Source organism: Pagrus major, chromosome 13 (genome assembly GCF_040436345.1).
Source record: "Pagrus major chromosome 13, Pma_NU_1.0".
NCBI lineage: Eukaryota > Metazoa > Chordata > Actinopteri > Spariformes > Sparidae > Pagrus > Pagrus major.
This window is the reverse complement of record NC_133227.1, coordinates 2,100,917-2,122,165: the sequence shown is the minus strand read 5'-3', so window position 1 is coordinate 2,122,165 and position 21,249 is coordinate 2,100,917. Positions and strand designations below refer to the sequence as shown.

At 41.4% G+C, this 21,249-nt stretch overlaps 1 protein-coding gene across 2 annotated transcripts in view; it reads left to right on the top strand.

The window, feature by feature from the left end:
• Positions 1–20,353, top strand: part of nlgn2b (neuroligin 2b) — a 35,614-nt gene extending 15,261 nt beyond the window's left edge. For both annotated transcript variants that reach the window (XM_073479483.1, XM_073479484.1), the window contains 5 exons: positions 12,917–13,102; positions 15,986–16,251; positions 16,353–16,506; positions 18,343–18,709; positions 19,441–20,353. In XM_073479483.1, the coding sequence (XP_073335584.1) occupies positions 12,917–13,102; positions 15,986–16,251; positions 16,353–16,506; positions 18,343–18,709; positions 19,441–20,353 (1,886 nt within the window). The remainder of the gene's footprint in view (positions 1–12,916; positions 13,103–15,985; positions 16,252–16,352; positions 16,507–18,342; positions 18,710–19,440) is intronic.
• Positions 20,354–21,249: the final 896 nt, after the last annotated feature.

Here is a 21,249-nt window from a genome sequence, read left to right as displayed (position 1 = left end):
TCCAGTGTCTCTCAATTTTCCCACGACTTTCTGCATTATTGATTTGATGCCTACATATTTCATCTGATAGTAGTTCAGAATTCACAGAACAGTGGTTTCATCGGCAAAAAGGAAAATAACCACTATTGTAAGAAAAAACTAATAGAATGGGACCAGAATCAATAATTAGTGTAATAAAGTGACTGAATACAGAATTTGTTCAACTCAAAAAAGTCGATTTAGTGTTAAGTCACTACTTATTGTACTCTTTGGAAGTGGTGCGTTACATTTCTGACCTGAACCTGACCCAATACACAAAACCATGTTTTTGCTTTATATCAACGACTGCTGACTATTAGCTTCTCAAGGCTAATGCAACACAGAGGCTACACTCCGTCTCCTTCCTCATTCTCACAGGACCTATTGTTGCAACACTTACTGTACACTGACAGGCATGGATGCAGATGACTGGTACAGTCAGACAGTAAAGAGAGACATTTCTCATTACTTTACATTTGAAACTACCCAAACCAGAACTTGTACTGAAGATTTGCACATCAAAAGCCAACCTGAACCAAGCATGTGTAGAGTATCAGTATTACCTGAAGTCTAATGAACACCTGAAGGTACTACATTATACTATATTAATCGTCCAGGACTTGAAAACATGTCTATGAACAATAAGAGCCTATGTGCGAACAATCAGGTCTAGTTAAATGCATAGCATGTAATTTGTGCCACTAGGGGTCTCAAATCAATCGAAATGATAAAAGTTTGATGACTTTGTTAAGTAGTGTGGGATTATGGGTGTTGTTGTCTTCCTTGTTTAACAACGGCCATTGCTGATGAAAATCTATCTAACGTGGCTCAGACAGAAGTGTTTACAGACGAGGTAATGTATTAAAGTTTTATACACGATGTATTTTGTCGCGTTTGCCGACTTCCTTCCTCGCTCTCTGACGTATCGTCTCCCAGAAGTTATAGCAATAGGGGACCGCATAAAGCGTACCATTATCTGGAGTAAAATCACAGACTTCTGTTTGAACATTCTTGCAATCAACACAAAAGTCTTGTCAGTTTTTGATATTGTTGTGCAGCAATATTAAATATCTTTGATTATTTCGCTACCAAAGTTGCTCAGACTTCACCAGCTATCCCTGTGTCTGTTCACTGAGTTATATAACTGTGCAGCAGGTGTGTTTACTGTTTTCACTTAGCCTAAAATTATTTATTTTGGATTAATTAATTGTTGTATTAATATGCACTTCTGCAGAAAAAAGTCAGCCAGGACCTGACTCATTATACCTCAGAGACACCACAGAGCACTAAGTGCCTTTGGTGGACATTCAGTTATTGAAAACAAAATAGGAAATGGGTGTGTGTGTTGCTTTCGGTGTATTTTTGGATTAAGCGGCATTCTATTTGTCCATTCTGTTGGAGATTTGCAGTGCTTGCTTGGCCTGTGAGTGTAGGCTGCTCTGTGTGTGTGCGTGTGTGTGTGTGTGTGTTTATATACCGAGCCCTTGTGCTGCTGGATATCAGCAGAGTCAAGTATTTACATTCGCCGTCATCTTTTTGGAGGTGTTTGCACACAGACTATCTGTGACTGTCATTGCGGTTGCCAGGTTGGGTAATCAGATCTTGTTTATTGCATCACGCCTGTTTCAACATATCAGAATAATGATAAACAGAGAAATGGGAGTAGTTTAGGACGGCGTCCAAGAGAGAGCTGTGAGTATTAACAGAGGGTAACATGATCCAGAGCGTTATTGACAGTGCCAATGGAGAGGCACAGGGACAAGGACAAACTGAGAGTTAGTGAAATGAGGAGCTGGACCTGCAGCTTTATGCTGCTCCATTCCAGCTTGTTATGTGGTCTTTTTTTTCTTTTTCTTTTACAGCTGTCAGACAAATCGTAACCATTAAGAAGCTGTAGATGATATTCAGCTATCAATTTAAAAAAAATCAGTTGTGTTGAATGTTGAGTGTTGAATTACACGCTGATCGACACGGCTCTTCAGCGCTATCTTTGTTTGCTTCATCCCGACCTTGTTTCCAAACCGTAACCTGGCCGATTTACCCCGACCTTGCTGCTCTGATTCGTGCCGGAGATGTTTGAAGTGCACTCGTGCGTTGCACGATATGTTTATTACACTGAAACCTCCACACACACACACACGCACAATAATGCATACAAAATGCAAACCCATAGAGGTGGAGAGCGATCCTGCTGAGTGATTATGAGGGATGACGCAGTGTCCTCGATTCCTTGAACATTGTTGAAAATTTTGGTATGTGGGCGAATGTGTGCTCTCTCTCTCTCTCTTCTTCTCTCTCTCTCTCAGTTATGCTTTAAATGGGTTACTGTACTAAGGCAATAATCCTTGTGTGCGTTTGTATGTTTGTGTAGCATAAGCATGCATGTTTGTGCCCGCCAACATCTCCTCTGCATGTGGCTGTGTGTAAGTGTGTGTCTGCGCCACTTGGTTGCGTGCCGTGCGTAAAATATATATATGAATAATGCACCATCCATCTGAATTTTTAATAGCGCTCCTCTTCGACGCTGAATTTGAGGCAAAGTGAGAAACACAAGCCTATATTTTATTAGTTTTACCTTCTAATCTTCAGTATTATCCTGTACTTACACACACAGGAGCTTACACATGCCAACCTCATTTCGTACGACGCCTGCGCCTTTAAGAGGGTGATAGGGAGTCAGGAATAAGGGAAGAAGAGAGAGCAGGGAATAGAGACAGATGAGCGAGGGAGAATCATAGAGAGACAGTGAGGGGAAAGGAAACAGAAGGGGGGAGATGGGAACAGTCTAAAAATAAACCGTCAGAAATGCTTTTTTAAATCTGCAGCGATGCAAAGTATTCGTTCGAATAAACGCTCCTGCAGTGTGACCACAGCACCCTTGCTTTAAGCCCATATGGTTTTACGCCTTCTGCTTTCACTCACTATGACACATACATATGTAATTCACCAGCAAATGATATACTTTCTGGATTTTTCTCATTAATTTATAATACGCCCTGTCGTTGTGGAGTAAAATGGGTGAATGAGAAGAAAATGTCTGCTGCACACGGCCTGGTTCAGAGGTCTGGTGACAGTTGAGATTCCAGATTGCTGCTCGGCTCACCTTCTCCTACCTTCCTCCTGCTCCAGGCCCAGAGAGCCTTCTGATTTGTGTTGCATAGCCATCTGTTCAGACTAATTAACTAATTAACTAATTAATGAACTCTGGGGAAAGGCCCACCATCGCGGGCTCGGAGAGTGAGAACATTTTTCACCTCAGGAAGAGAGATGAAACGCTTCTTCTGGAAACGTTTCTCTGCACTTTCTACCCAATTTCAGCTTTTAACTCGTAAGTAAGAGCAGCCTCTTTAATAGTAAATACCAGCACATTTAATAAGCTCTGCTTTTACACTGAAGACAGGGAATAGTAGGACTAACATTTTTTTGGTTATCTGCCAGAATGTACTTCTCATATTTACAGTTGTGACGGATGTTACTCTGTGACTTAACCTAACTCATGTACTGAGAACTTTTGAGTAATTTGGCTGAAGTTTTGTACCTGCAGCAAAATTGATCAATCCTATTGGTCTATTGATTACATTTTTTGGCCACTCAACTTCTAATGTTGTATCATGGTGAATATGTTAGCTAACAGCTGCATACTAAGTAGGGGTGTCATGATTCTCATGTCTCGATTCAGTTCAATTTTGATTTAAACGTTTTGGGGTTTTTTGCACTGACAGCTATGCCATTGTTAGACCACTGCATCTGGATTTGTAAAAATCAACACATTGCTGGTTTTATGCCATGATAACTGTCATTTATATTTTCAAATTCTTCTTCGAAAAGATAGTATTCAACAACAGTATCTTGAGTTTATCCTAGTGACTTTTTGCAGGTTAGCATCAAGTTCAAATGATATTCACCAAAATAAAAGACTCCAGACTTCAACAAAAAATATCACCCTTAAGGGGTTCAACAATAAACAGCAAACAAACATCAAACGAGTTAGAGATTCAGTTTGTGACACAGTCTGGTTTCTTATATCCATCCCGAGTATATTGTCTTCCCATAAAAAAAAACAATAAAGAATAAAAGAAGCACCTTTTCTTTAATTGTTAACATGTTAGCAGGTAATTAAGTATTTACACATCCAGTAGACACGGAGCAACATTAGCATTTTTCCTGAGTCATGTTTATGGACATCTGACAAATGTAAGTCCAATATGTAGTCTCTTCTTGGCTCTGTTTTGGTCTCCACCATCTCCTATGACAAATATCTGGCTCTTCAGCTGCTAAATGCTCCACTCTGTTCCCCAGCAAGAGGCTAACTTCACTGTGTGCCATTTGGGGGAATTGTAGTTGGACACTTATGTAGAAGACACAACCTCAGTCGTATTTGTCTCTGAATGTTATCTCTCTTCTCTTATCTTCTTACTTTTGTAGTTTTCCATGTATTCACGTAGATTCTTAAAAGTAATAATTCATTACTATTCTTAAAATTACAACCTGTAGAGGATAATGCACTCACTCTAAATGATGTATCCAAAAAATAATGTGCTCATTTTCCCTGTTTGTGACACATGAGTAAACACAATTTTATACGTTACTTAGAAAATGTTATTTTAAAAGCCCACGTGACAATATTTTTAGCATAAGTCAAGTCAAATGGTATCAGTGCATCCACAAATACTGCTCAGTAAGCTTTGGGCATCAGTTCAAATCGTGCTGCCCGTTGTTCTCAAAAACATCCCTTTAAATATGACATAAATAGTATTTTTAGCCAACACAGACTCTGCTGTCAATTAATTTCAGCCTGCTGCCTTCTCACAACTCAGCTGTCCCTAAATACAAATGAAACACACCTCCCACTCCTTGCACACAGCCACAATCTTCCCACTCTGGAAAGCAATCGTTAACACTTCTGTCCCTACATTTTGTTACAGTGCACCGACTGTGATGACAGCACAGAAAAACATCGTCTTTTTGTGTGTGTGTCATTCTTGATTGTGACTTGGTTCACGTGCAAACCGGGATTTAGGATCTATAACTTATATTTAGAAATGATTTCTCTTTGCAGAAATAGCTTCAATATGCTACAATACTTAATGTGCTATCTTTGCCTTATTGCGTGAGGGAGTGTGATGAATGTGATGCTAAATGTGTGTGTGTACGAACCTTCAGATACTTGAAAGAAATAAAAAATGTAGCCAAGAACAGTTCCTTCTATCATATAGGCAAAGTTCACATTGAACACCAATGACTTATCGGTATATTGACCGGAACTGACACCAATCTGCCTCCCAGGCTGGCAGCCAGTTGCACAGCTGGACCAGTCAAATACAAGGGAGATGATTAATGCAGCGAGTCGTACTTGATGCTCGACATCTTACACACCATATCAAGCGTCAAAATCAAATTTAAAAATGGCAAGGTCTCCAGAGTACCTAAAATATCTACTGTACTGGCAGGGTGTTGGCTCAGTGGTTAGCACGGTCGCCTCACAGCAAGAAGGATTTGATTCCCTCTGTTTGCATGTTCTCCGCAGCTTGTGTGGGTTTCCTAAGAGTGATATGGTTTCCCCCTCAATCAAACATATATAATCGGTAATTTCTCCTGCCAGCGCCCTTGACTGAGGCACTGGCCTGGAGCTGGAGTTGGTCCCTGGGTGCCTTTCAATAGATGCACACTGCTTTTTGGGGATGGGTTAAATGCAGAGAAGTTTCATTATGTTGTACAGAGCATGACTGTATAAATAATACAATAGTATAAAGATTTTATTTCTTCTTCTTCTTCTTCTTCTTCTGTACTGTCCACACCATTGTATGCTGCAATACGTCCCTCAGCTTATATAAAAGTATCTGTTTACGGGTACAATTGTATCTAATAAGATGTGTTGGTGGTTAACAATCCTGCAAACCACAGTAATGTTCAAATTCGTATGTGTCATAGGCTACGTACGGTATTAACACTTCTACAATACCTGTCGTATCACGCTCACATTACCTGTGTACGACCTGACTTTCATATCGGAGGTGGAGGGGATGGTGGTGGAGTTACAGGCTAGAAGGCCTCCAAATCACAACATTTGTACAGGAAGCATTTCATCAATGGATATTTGCAACCATGTTTGTGGCAACAAAAACGGGTATTTGAATCTTCTCCTAACCCTAACCAAGTGGTTTTTCAGCTGAAACCTAACCAGCCAATCAGCACAGTGTTGTCACAATGTGAAATAGCAAACTGAACCCAAAGACACTAAAGTTGCTACATGTTTGTGGTTTGCAGGATTGTACGTTGCCAACATTTATTCTGGCGATTGGGTTTGTATAATATTAGAGAAATAGTGATCTTGCATAGCCAGGCCCGTCTTTGTCACCAGTCACAATCGTCTTGGGCGGGCACTGAGCCCGGGATGCAGCAACAGTGCCCATGCAAAACCTTAACACGCAGATAGTGGAAGAGGTAGCGGAAGGGGAGATGAATTCCAACTGAAAAAAGTCACTTTACTGTACACCCACAACCGACTTCCTGTGAATCAGACTAGAGAAACAGTCAAGCCCTTTCTTACAACTTCTGTTGATTTAGATCAGAGGTGTTAAAACTCTAAAGCAAGTTGAAGGGGTGGAGCGGAGGAAGAGACATGAGGCCAAGACACAGTGTGAGCCAAATAGCATAATTTGAGCAAAAAATCCACGATGCTCCTTATAACTCCAGAACGTGCCTGAGAATCATCACATTTTTTGATACGTCTCACCAATAACTTATATAAATGTACACTTACATAATACTTTGCTGAGAGTTATGCCACATAACTATCACATGACGAGCTGAATGTAGACATGTAAAGGCAAATATTATTACTGAGTATACATTGTTCATTAAAACAGCTTTATTCCTGTATCGTTAACTTTGTGATTAAATGTCCGGCCTGTAAACAAGGCTCTGTTTTATGATTCATTTGATGTGCTTCTAATTCTTGCTGACTGTGATTTTCATCAGCGATCAGTGGTTTCTGAAATGAAACTTTCTTTGAACTGCTTTGAAACGTCTTTGTGTCAGTGTGAAGTTTGAAGCATTGCTTTTCAAATTTGCATGACAGCCCGGTTTTATTGCACAGCTTGGTACCATTCGAACGGACGTATGAGAGCAAAAATTGAGTGAGATAAGTAAGCTAATAAATACAATGGCACTGGAAGCCTATGGGCGGTGTACTGAAATGGCATTAGTTCAGCAGGAGGAACTGCAATTACAACATAATTTCATTTCTGGGTATACTTGATATACAGAGTGATACATAATTTAAATGGACCTGCCAGCAGGATTATAGGTGAACTTCCTGTGCCAACAAGGAGACTTAAAGGGTAACTCCACCAATTTTACACATTACACATTTTTGGGGGGTACTATTGCGTATTTGAAAAAAGTAGTATAAGCTGCATGTAATCTGATGAATTGCCTCCGATGACGTTACTCAGTGGCTGTTACATTGTGGGTAATGTAGGCCCCAAGGCGATATCTCTGGTTCTGCTGCATTGATTTTGATCATTTGTTTGAAACAACTGTTCATAATGAGTCCAACAGTGTTACAATGCTACACCAATGGATTGCTTTTCAAAACCTGGTTCCTCAATTACCCATAATGGCAACAGCCACTGAGTGACATCACTGGAGACAATTTATCGGATTACAGGCAGCTTCCTCTGGAGCCACAAAACTACTACCTATGAAGAAGTACCCCCCATGACTTTTAAATACACTCTTAATGTGTAGAATCGTTTTTTGTAAAAATGTGAATAATCCAACAAGAATGTGCAAGAGGTGACGTACAGCAGCAGATATTTGAATCAAAGATATATATAGATATACAGTATATATAATGCCATGATAATTGAAACTGCATGCTTGATCACATAGACTCCTGTGAGAATGTGCCAGTACACTGCACATTTTATGAAAATTGAATAACTCGTACACCAGAGTCAGCTCTTTTATTGACAGAAGAACTTTCAATAATCTTCCAAAATAAGATATTAAATTATCAGTAGAGACTGCATACAGTACAGAGAAAGGTGACATTCATCCGCATTCATACACAGCAGTTAATCCCCAAGGTTGCCACACAGCACTGAATGATCAAATCCACTTTATTCCAATCATCAGAACAGATTCTTTATTCCTCAGTGTGCAGGAGACGTTCACCATCTGCTGTTTTATTTCCATTTTTGTAATGCTGCCTCTACTTTTTCTTGATTAATTTAGCGACTCATGTATACAGACACATCGCTTTGTTTCCTCTGTGCAATCACCTTTTCTGTGTCTATAAAAAGGAAAAAACATCTTTCCTCTGATTTTTGACAACTCTCGTCAACCCCTGTGTGACGTCACAGTGAAATTACATAATATGTCCTTCAGTATGTTCCTTTCACCTCTCTGTCATTTGGGATCTGACTGTAGCTCTGGGCAATATTCACTTTAATACCTGTCTGATGTCTCTGAATTTTTTTTTAGATCTTTTTGACTCTCACCTCACCCCGCCATCCCCTCCCCCTCTCCTCTTGTTCTTTCTTCTCTGTTCACAGAAATATGTTCAGTGACCCACTGCAGTCGTCCTCCTCAGTCCTAAAATTTACTCTGCAGATGCATGCTCCCATCCCAGTAGCCAAACAGCCAGACGACTGACCACGCTTCAGTTCTGGGCTGTGACTTTGTGAATGGTGCAGGCAAGCTTTTACTGACTGAGATGGTTGACAATAGTGGGAGTACTGAATAAAGTTGTTCAATATAGTACACTAAAAATACTGCACAAAATGCTGAAAACATCCTCTTGATGTGGAGCTGCTGCCTTTTTGCCAAATAAAGAAAATCCTCCTGATATGTTTCTCTACATTCATACATCCTTCCTGCATCAGGGAGGACATCATGCGGAAATACATCATCACGTAGATGCAATGCTATATCAATAAGGGATAATGGCTTTTACCATGACTCATCTTATCAGTGTGGAGAAGCACTAAGTGCACTGACCATTTTGTGCATTCAGTGGCATTAAGCTTTCTAGATTTCGTAAAATATGCTTTTTGAAAGATTTTCTAACAATTACAGGAAGAAGATATGTGAGAAGAAGCCGCAGTTATTATCAGACGTTCTCGAGAGACTTTTTATAGGACACTCTGCGCAATCAAATGCACTGTAAATATTTCAAATTTCCCTCACTGTTTTCTGTCAACCATTCTTTTCACTGTCTTCAGCCTGTATCTTTACTTAGAGGTTGATGACTCTCCTCACAGTTCCTTGGCCGTTACCTAAAGCAAGTGTTGAATATGCATGAGTTCAGCCTCATAAACTGCTGCTCTCAGCGCTAAAGTCAGTAGGAAGCCCAACTCAGCAGATGGGGGGGATCAGAAAGAAAACTTAGTGAAAGAGAAAGAGAGGAGAACTTGTTTGACTTATCTTCAATGGTGTAAGATAAACCACATTTCCTCTCTTCATGTTGCCCTTGCAACGAGAGCGACAGGAGGCGCTAGCTCAGGCTACCATGCTAGTTGATACACTGTGCGCATGCATGGACCTGATTGTGTACTTGAATATGGAAGTGCTCGAATGTGTGTATGCAAGTGCTTTTGTGAGTGTCTGTCCATATCATTTTGCCTGAAGCTCTGGACAGTTGCCAGGCAACTGTGGCGGGCAGCTCAGCACTCGTCCGGGCAGAGCAGACGCTTCCACATGCCTATGGTTTTGATAAGCGGCACAGGTCAGCGCTGATACGTTACCAGGTCAAAGTCACGTCAGGCTAAGAGCCAGTCAATTGCTAGGATGATCTAACGATAATACTATTACACAGTAACATGCAAACTATATCCTGATTACCAGGAGTAATCCTTTCAAGGTAATGTTTCTGCTACAACAGTGATATTAAAGTAACAAGATGTTTTTAATAATCCATTCGACACTAAACACTGCCCTATGGACGCTGAGAGCAGCTGCGGTTTCTTATAATTTAGGCAATCCTATTATCTCTAGATCACAATTTAATCGAGCAGTGGTTTCTCATGATCATTATCTCATTATCATTAGGTAAGAAAAAAGATTATTGTTTTCTCAAGACTGGGTCGCTGTTTGCGGTTGCAGGTTGTGCAAGTATCAGACTTTACTAAAGCATTAATTTGGCCTCTCGAGATAAAAAGATAATCTAGTTGTGATTCAGAGATAATGTAAAAGAATATGAGCGAACCCGGCCGCCGTAATACAACACCTAGGTAGCTGCTTCTGAAGACCAGCAGGAAAACGTGGTGTTTTCTTCCTGATGTGGACATCCAGACGAAGGCACAGGCACATTTGGCTGGAGCTTTACATTAATCTAAGATTTCATTCTTGCTGTACACTATGATGGCGGTGTAGCACAGAAGCACAAAGCAATAATGTTACTTGCAGTTGAAGTCATTTTTTCATTCCCTTCTATTTCTGGGCAGTTATTTTTGGCAGTCAGAAATGTATTATTTATTTTTTTATCCTTTTTTTATCTTTAATGTGTTTTTTTATGTCATATTCTTTGTTCTTAACTGAGGGGAATAGGTGTAGGCTTAACTTTTTTACAAAATGCAGTTAGCTAAAACTGATGTAAACCTATACAAAATAAAGACACAAGCCTCCCATTGGCTGCGGCCACTATATAGGTAGGTTTTTGTTTGTTTGAAGCCCTGATGAAGACCCAATGGTCGAAACATGTTGGCTTTTTTTCATTATTGCCTGTGGTGCACCTATTGTCTGTATGTACACCACAGCGAGTAACCTATGACGTAACGATAAGAAATATATTCCTCAAATAATTCGGACAACACTGTGTATTATGAATCATTATTAAGTCATGTGAACCCACCCAAAACACTCCAGGCTCAAAGTGTTGTTAACAGCACAGTGAGGAGTGTGGGATGAGACATGTGTGTGTCACACTGACTGCTGTAGAAAGGTCAATTTGGCAGGTTATCATCACCACCACCATCATCGTCACCATCACTTACATTATTATCATCGACAATAAAACTTAATTTGCTGTTGAACACACTTGAGAACGCGCTGACTGTCCTCTTTCACCATCTGTCTCTGTGTACTCCCTGTACTGTTCCTTTATGGCTGTCCTGTTCACTCTACCTGCCCTTTAAAATATACACGCCTTAACTCAGTCATTTATACGTGTCTTTATCAATGAGCACAGAAGAAGACTTACTGAACTACGCTCACTTGACGGTATTCACACAATGTGTGTTTATGCTATAGGGAGACAGGGCCTTGTGTATAGTGGTATACCTTGTGTGTTATAGTGTACATATCCCTGCCAAAGTAAACATTTATTGTCCGACCGATATGCTCATTTAGGTGACATATAGACATAGTTCCACTGTATAAAGCCTTAGGTGGTGTTTTCAATAGCTATTCAGCTCAAACCACACAGACTGAATCACTGTATAACGCAGCTAAATGGCAAACAAGTCGGTGGATGGGGTTGTTGGTTTATAAAGAAGTGTTGTGTACCAGCTGTTTAATATGCACTCTTCTCCACTCACACAAATTAACGTTAGAGACAAGAAAAGAGATTCGGCCTCCTTAAAGCTTCTATTGCCAGTGTTTTTAATGTTAAATCACCCGACTCTGAAGAGGTCTTAAGCGCTTATAAGCTCATTGTTTTGGTTTCCGGGCTCTACTTGTTTGCTATCAAGTTTGCAATGATCCTTAAAAATTCCAGGCTGGTTTGGCCAGACCTGAGGGTACTGGTGATAACACTCACTTTGAGCTCCTACTCTGTCAGAAATCCAACAGAAGACATGCAATGGCTATAGCTACAGTATACTTACACTAACACCACAAAATTCATGGGATCACCATTTGAACACCATTCAAATTCATTGCAGGAATGCCGGACCTCGCCACTGACAATAGTGAGATGACTAATGACATCAAACATTGGGTTTGATATGGCCAAAATCTTAAAGGGACACTACACCCTTAATTTTTCTTACCTGTGGTGCTATTTATCCATTTGGATTGTTTTGGTGTGAGTTGCCAGGTTTTGTAGATATCGGTCATGGACATCTACTCATGGACAAGAGACTTATGTCCATAACAGTGCAGGACGTCAATCAATGGCGGTCTCCTCGGCTGGGCTGTAACGTTTTGCCAGCTTAGTTAGCTATAGGCTCTTGTCTGTGATTAGATGCACACTTCCATCTGCGCAGTGGATGAGGTTTCGATAGAAGGGAAATAGTCCCCACATGACAGTACTCACAACAAGGTCTGGATTATCTTCAGTAATCGGGTCACGATTTCTGAAAAGAGTGCCATCTAGTTCCATTAAAATCAAGAGATGGCATAAATCTCCAAAAATCTGAGGAGTCAGCAGTTAACCAAAAGCATTTTAGATGTTTGTTATTTTTTTTTTTGTTTCTAAGTCATCCAAACTGTGTGTGTGTGTGTGTGTGTGTGTGTGTGTGTGTGTGTGTGTGTGTGTGTGTGTGTGTGTGCGACATTTTGTTAAGTTTATTTGATCTTGTTGTGGGTGTGCACCTACTGTGTAAATGTGCGTCCTGGAACTAGGTGAAACATGCCTTCTGTAGCTCTCCTCCTCTCTCTGCTGACAAGTTAGTTCTCTTAACTGTGTTGTATTTCCAGCGTGGGTATTAAAAATGAGTAATTTGGCAAAGCTTTCTGAATGAAATCTCTGAGTTTGAGGCTGAGAAGTTCCTGACAATGACAGGATGCTATCTTCGGGTTTTGTGGGATATCTGTTTTTTTTTTAAAAAAGGCAGTCAATGCACATTATGTTATCCCGCGCCCCTGAATTTCTGCCCTGCTCCTCTCTCCTCACATAATCTGTATTTTCTTTCTCTTTTCCTCTCTGTGTTTGTTCTAATTTACCCTGCAGGGTTTCTGAGCACAGGGGACCAGTCTGCTAAGGGGAACTATGGCTTGTTGGACCAGATCCAGGCCCTGCGCTGGCTCAATGAAAACATTGGCCACTTTGGAGGAGACCCAGAGAGAATCACCATCTTTGGCTCAGGAGCTGGTGCCGCCTGTGTGAACCTCCTCATCCTCTCCCACCACTCTGAGGGTAAAGTTCTTTCACTGTCATTGTCACATTCATAGGCATTTACCCCGCTCAAATAGGATTAACATTTCAGGACAGTGTGGGTAGTGTATTTCTTTAAAGACCATGTTAGTGATTTTAATGAACAGCCTAAACCAGATAAAAAATATGGCAATATTATTCCCACAAGTGAAAAGATGCAATGTTTAGAAATGAGTCATTCACTATTTGAAACAAATGAGTAATTTATTTTTTTTTTTACAAACTGCACAGACGCAGTTATTTGAAAGAAAAAGATTGTCAATCTGGACAGTGCTAGAGTCGACAGATGGATGAAAACCATGGGTCATTTGCCATAAAATCATTACTCACCTTGGGACACGAGCCCTGTAATAATCCCAAATAACATCACTCCACGAGGGACTAAGATCACTGGACTGCACTCACAGAATTGTCAATCCATACTGGATACTCTATCTATGTCTATCTATATATGTATGTATGTATGTATGTGTACATATATATATATATATATATATATATATGTATGTATGTATGTGTATATATATATATATATATATATATATATATATATAGTTTGTTACTAAAAGGTGCAATATGTAAGAATTAGCTACTGGTCAAAACAAATAGGGGGCAGCATATAACCTGATCAATTGCTGACTGCTGCCAACTGTAGCAGCTAGTTAGCTTAGTTAGCTGTGCCACTAGCAGTCCAGACTGGGAGTTCCTCCACCAGAGGAGTGATGTTTTATGCACTGCTACCAAAGGAGCTAGCTGGTGCTAGCTGGTTAGCATGTTAACTTCAGTAGATATCTCTGCAACACAATACATACACGTCATGATGTCAAAACCGTTATTCATTCACATTCTGTTGATAATTTTAGTCAGTACTAAAATTCTTACGTATTGCACCTTTAACATATAGCCTTTGGTCTGGCCACTATTTTAAAATAATTCCATCCTTGTTATAGATGGGCAGTTCACTGTTCCTCTAGTAATCTTGCCATTTGGGTTTCTAAGAGCGAAATAACTCATATGATTGAGTTCAGATGTTCGAGGTTATTGCTGTAGGCAGATGCCACTGGTGCAAAATTTAATTTAAGAGGTTTTATTGAAAACACTCCCTCCTTTTAATATAAATACAAAAGCACTCCCCAGCCACATGGTTTCTGGTTAAATGCCAAAAACACACACATATGACATCATGAACTGATTCTGTTTTTTAGTTACGTCTCTGAGACCACATGAAGTATTCAATATTTTTGCTGGCTACCAAGGATGCTTTGTCTCGAGATGACACTTAGTTGGCATTTTTTCACTGCAGATAAAGTATTGATGTGTGGGACAGCTAGCTTCCCAGTACACATAGTTTTTGTGACTGACTGCGGTGCATCTGGAAAAACGTGTTGCGTCACTATGTCAACTGGCAACTTTGAGATGCCCTTACCTGCTGTATTATACACAAAGTGGTTATTTAATGGGGGGGTTTCATGTCATAATTTAGATATTTATTCCTCCATTTTAAAGAAAAATGGAGGAATAATATACTATGGCATACTACTCAATAAGGACGGTTCTTTCTTTCTTTTGTTTTTTTTTGAATGGCAGATGTCTAAAATACCCACCAGATGTTTGATAACTAATCCTCTGATCTCGGTTGGCAGGTAGAGCTGAGAATGTGAACAGCGCTTTATATTTTACCAAGAATTCAGATTATGTTATTACTGATTATCTGTTCACCTTCACACTGACGAACTGAGCTTGGACAGATAAAATTAAAACATTTTTTCATCTGTGTCTGCATGGGAACACACACACATCTTTTTGTCTATCAAGAGTTGGAAAACATTCAGGAGGACATGGAAAAGCATTTCAATAATTGGGTGGTATTGGCCAAGTTGTTAGTTGTTGACAAGTTGCCAGCTAATGTGTGTTGTCTGCTGTCCAAAGACGAATACTCACACGGCTCGTATTAAAATAACACTCTGGGTTTCCGTCTCTCGCAGACTTTGTTTAAAGGCTGTCAAAAGTATCAATGCTTCGATACCTTTTCTATCTGCATTCAATAGTATCGAAAGTACCGAAGCTGCAAAGCTGTTGGTGCAATGTCATAAAATGAAAGTTGAACATCCACATTTGCATTATGGGTTGTTATGCAAAGTTTTGTGGCAAAAAATCCTCTTCTACTCCATTTTGAAGTCAGGCTGTAAAACCACAAAGCTCAGAAAAAGTCGGAGGGCGAAGCGTTTTTTAAAGGTACTCTGCACGCGCGGGCGTGTGTGTGTGTGTGTGTGTGTGCAGAGGAGAGATGAGATGAGGGGTAGAGCTAGAGCTGCAGCTGAGAGGCTTCTTAATTGATTTCACAGGGAGAGGAGCGGGGGTGGGGCACATGCAGAATATGGGGGGGCTTAATTATTAATGACAGAATCTGCAGATAAAACAGAGGGACAGCAAGCCACTTTACATAACAGTGCAGCGGTGCAACAGTGCGAGCAGTTTTCTTTCTCCCTCTGTCTTTCTCGCTTCTTCCATAGCGGTCATCAGCCCGCTGCTCGCCGTAGAGTTGTCACCATTTTTCTTGCCGCTGTCCCTCTTTGTATGTACATAATGGAAGCGCTTCATTTTCCTTCCCTGATCTTAATAAAGATTTTCTGCGGCTGTGAAAAGCAGCAGAATATCTACTTCATCTTGCTTCGTATGTAATACTCTACAGTTGCTCCTCCTCCAGCATATGCATTATTGAGCTCACACTGTGAGGCCTTGAAGGCCCCATCAGCTGCGAGCAAAAGTGTGTCAGAGAGGGAAAAAAAAGACAGTGCTGCACTGAGAGAGAATTTGTGATATGAAGCTATATCTGCTATAAACGTATTGTCCTGCTTTGTGTAGGCTTGTTCCAGAGGGCCATCGCTCAGAGTGGCTCGGCCATCTCCAGCTGGGCAGTCAACTACCGACCCGTGATGTACACCAAGATCCTGGCAAAGAAGGTTGGCTGCTCTCTGGGAGACATGGCTGAGTTGGTGGACTGCCTGAGGAGGAAGAGTTTCCGAGAGCTAGTGGACCAAGACATCCAGCCTGCACGCTACCACATTGCTTTCGGACCTGTGGTAGACGGGGACGTGGTGCCCGATGACCCCGAGATCCTCATGCAGCAGGTCCGAACTGCATTGTTTCTGATGATTAGTCACTTGCTTTTGCTTTGTGAATACTGCCCTGTGCTGTCATGTCATGCTGTGTGTGTTTGTTGTGACACCAGGGCGAGTTCCTGAACTACGACATATTGCTAGGTGTCAACCAGGGAGAGGGCCTGAAGTTTGTGGATGACAGTGAAGGAGAAGATGGGATAACAGCTGCCTCGTTTGACTACACCATCTCTAACTTTGTGGACAATCTGTATGGATATCCTGACGGTCAGATTCGATCCTATTTTACCTTAATATCAGATGGTTTATAACTCAGTCTTTAACTTTCCACATGTTGTTGGCTTCTACAGCACTGACAAGTATTTTAAATAATGTTCAAACTGCAACAAAGTCAGAAGCACTTAGATACTTTATTTAAGTAAAGACATTATTTTACTTATTAGCGAGATTCACTAAATATATGAAAAGTAAAACTCAACTGGATAAATTATTAAATTATTGGATAAAATTTTACTGATGCATTAATATGAAAGTCACATTTGACTGTTTGACTTGGTTTTAGTGGAGCTAGTTGTAAATGTTTTAAATGCACAGAATTTTATAATCTCATCATACACATGAAGGACATTTTTATTACTTTGTCATGCATACAACTATGCCCAGTCTGCATGGGCTTACGGTAGATTTACATATGTTTTATGTCTTATTTGTTAAGTAACAGTATAAATATATAACCATCAAAACAATGTAGTGAAGTACCCAGTGTAGTACTTCCCTTTGAATTCTGGTGAGGCAGAAGTCAGAAGCTGCGTAAAATGGAACTACTCCAGTGAATTACAGGTACCTCAAGTTTGTTCTAAACGAAGAGTAAAAGTAATTAGTTACTTTCCAACACAGCTAGAATAAGTTTGTCAAAAATATTGATACCGTTTCCGCATATTTGAAACAATACAATATCCAACTCGATACCTTAGTATCAAAAGTTCCGGAGCTATAAAATAAAAAAAAAAGACTTATTTTTTTTCTTTTTGCCATGGTACCAAAAAAGGTTTGACAACAAGTATTGTTTTTTTTAAAGTTTAAAATTGTAGTATCACGACGACCTTACTCCACGTGAGGATCAGGGTTAGCCAAATCAGCACTACAGCTAGCAATCTAATCCGCTAGCATGTTTACTGCTGACCATTGTCATTTGAAAAAGTTTTGCTTTTTTTTTATTATTATATTCAGTTTATTTCTCAGGGACAGTGCATATTAATGAACATTACTGTAAATATATCAGAATTAGCCCAGAGGCTAGATTTGTTCTGTAGCCCCCAGCCAGGTGCAAAGTTGGCCACCGAAAATCAGGAGACTTGTGTTGAGCTACACATCCACACATTAATAAAGAACCTGAGGGAAAATTCTGTGATAACAGAAGATTAATACAGACAAACTTAAAAAATCTGATAAACTATATGTTTGCATTCGACTCACGGTTATAGAATACTGCTTTGTCAAAACTAAATGGAGGTAAAATTAATAAAGAAGCGCAGCAGGTTGATCGATAAGCATTGTTGCGTTTTTCTTTTTACTGTAGGAGATTCTTTTTTGCAGGGATAGGTTGTATTGTGCACTAGACTGAGAAGAAAACCTAGATACAGAATGCAAAGGTGGCGCCTATGCAGTCCAATGAGAATTTCTCACCTGGCAGCACAGTAGAGCCTAGTATTTAATAACGGTTTTGCCACTGGGCAAAATTGAAGGCAACACTGAGTGGCACTGCGGCATCCAGGTCTAAATAGAAGATTCATGCTTTGCTGAAAGGAGGCGAGTAAGCACAGCTACCAAAAACTAGCCTGCTTTGTCCGTCTTCATCTTGCTGTCCTTGCCTTGTGACATTTTCTCCCCTCTGTAAACAGCTGTTTAGTTGGAACTTACACGAATGTAGCATAGGATAAATTGATTTTGCAGTATAAAAATAGATTCAAAGTAAATTGTGTTTTTGAGTGTTCCTGCGCAGTGGAACATTCATACTCGACTTGAATTCTTCCACCTAATGTTGCAGGTAACCACTCACTTTATCTCTGCTTTCATACTAACTTACATTTTGTTTCTTCCAAGGTAAAGATATCCTCAGAGAGACCATAAAGTTCATGTACACAGACTGGGCTGACAGGGACAACAGCGACATGCGTAGGAAGACCCTCCTGGCTCTGTTCACGGACCATCAGTGGGTGGCCCCGGCTGTCGCCACTGCCAAGCTGCACGCTGAGTTCCAATCGCCAGTCTTTTTCTATACCTTCCACCACCACTGTCAGACCGAGGCTAGGCCAGAATGGGCAGACGCAGCCCACGGAGACGAGCTCCCCTACGTGTTTGGGATTCCCATGGTGGGAGCCACTGACCTATTTCCCTGTAACTTCTCCAAGAACGATGTCATGCTCAGTGCTGTAGTCATGACATACTGGACCAACTTTGCAAAGACAGGGTTAGTATAATGACCATTTCTTGAGCTTTTAAACATGTGAGTCTAAACATCTGGGTTGGGACTGGGTTGCACTGTGACATACAGCACCTGCTCTTTCAAAAGGTGTTCTTCCTGCCAATATCCGAATTAGATTTCTGCACGCGTGCTCACCTCAAATAGCAAAACAGCTCTTGTGTTTTGGCATATTGGATTGCTGCTGTTTTTCCGGACACTTATTCTGCATGCACCAAGACAATCAACTTGCTGGTTTGAAGGTAACTCACATTACGTCAGGGATGTTTCAGAGATCCTTTAGTGATTTGTTCGGGAAGAGGGTTTAGTTGGAACAGATTTGAGAAACTTGAGTTGCAGAGATATCTACTAAAGTTAGCATGCTAAAAGCTAGCCCCTCCCCATCCAGATCCAAAGCCCCATGATAGCGATATTAACACCAACACTCACTCGGTGCTCCGAGCTCCCAGATGCCAAAAAATTAATCAAAATGTGACCTTAAAAAGTCAAATTCAAAAGTGGATTTGGAACATTGTGACACCCCTAGTAGGTCTAGAGAGGGCGTTTAGCGTTTTTAGTGGCCACAGTAGAGGGCGGTGAGACAAGGGGTGTCCAGTTGGTTGCAACCTGCAACCACATGTTAGATGCCACTGAATCCTACACACTAGACCTTTAATAGTATAATGATTAATAATTATTAACCTAAAAATTGTCTGATTCTGTTATATTCTCTCTCCCAGGGATCCAAACCTGCCAGTTCCTCAGGACACCACCTTCATCCACACCAAGCCCAACCGCTTTGAGGAGGTCATCTGGACCAAGTTCAGCTCCAAAGACAAGCAGTACTTGCATATCGGCCTGAAGCCTCGCGTCAGAGACAACTACCGGGCCAACAAGGTGGCCTTCTGGCTGGAGCTCGTGCCACATCTTCACAGCCTCCACAAATTCATGCCAATCCCCATCACGACTCCACTGCCGCCCGGAGGCTCCAAACCCCGCCCCAACACCTCCACACGCCCTGTAATGTCCACCTACCCACCCGAGCCTGACCCCGATAGTTCAGAGAGACCCCGCTACTCTCCCTTCCCCGATGAGACTAGGGACTACTCCACCGAGCTGAGTGTGACAGTAGCTGTGGGCGCCTCGCTTCTTTTCCTCAACGTGCTGGCCTTTGCCGCACTTTACTACAAACGGGATAAGCGCCATGAACTCATGCAGAGACGCCACCGCCGACTGTCCCCGCAACGTGGCACGACAATGGGAATGGGAGTCGGCATGGGAGTGGTAGGGGCCCCGCCGCACAATGACCTGGCGCTGAGTCAGGAGGAGGAGCTGATGTCACTGCAGCTGAAGCAGCAGAGAGCGGAGCTGGATCACGGCACACCTCTACCGTCCCGCGGCATCCACGGCGACCTGGAACCCCTGCGGCCTCCCGTGTGCCCACCCGACTACACGCTGGCCCTGCGGCGAGCGCCGGAGGACGTGCCGCTGATGACGGCCAATACCATCACCATGATCCCCAGCACCATCAGCAGCATGCAGCCCCTCCACCCCTTCAACACTTATCCCCCCGTCCCGGCCCCCTCCACTACACCTGTCCCCAGCCACAGCAACAATGCCCTGCCACACCAACACTCCACCACCCGTGTATAGGACCAGGCACAACCCCACTCTGGGCTTACAGAGACGCACCACACAAACTGCTCCATACAAACTCCACCCTCACCGCCCTCTCTTCTTCTTTACTGTATCTGTGTCTTTTCTCATTAAGCCCTCGAATAAAGCTGCAGTTTGTAAGATTTTAAGCAGTGAAATACCTCTAAAATGTAATCACAAATCAAGGAGGAGTTGATTAAAAAAGCTCCTTTGCCAAAAGCCTGTCATCATAGGTACATACTGCTTTGCCCCGTTACAGCTCTTTCAATATCTCTTGCTTAGGTGAGCCACCAGACGCAGCTTTCAGCCTGCAGCTCTTTCTCCCAGAGCTACCGAGCTAATCACAATCAGTCAGGCATCTTATGTGTAGCTTGGTTGTTTTTACGCATGTGTTGTTGTGTCAGTGTAAAACTATGTTTGACATAGAATACATCCATTCATTTTCATTCATTTAGTGAAAAGATAAGACAGTAGCGAGCAGCTTTCTGCGAGGCAACATATGCCCCGACAAGCTGTCTGTCATAAAGCGGTGATTTCTTGAAACTTACAAATTGCAGCTTTAAAGGCCCAATCTGGAAGTGAAATTTGGCACCCTGTGTTGAGCACTATGTCCCAACAGCTGTCTCTGTGTTCTGATTTCCAAGACTTTTGTTAGTGTGAAATGTATTCACAGCACTGCAGGTATAAGGATGAACTATTTGACAGTGGAGCATGAGTTTTTCGGTGATTTTAAAACTTAATTTCTGCTGTTTACAAATTAATGCATCTGTTTTTCATCTATGATGCGACCTAAATGCCACCAAAAGTCGTGCTTTTTTTAAAAAAACAATCTGTATACACACAAATGTTGCTTTCAAAACATTTCCAGATTGGGGCTTCAAGTGTTGGGCGGT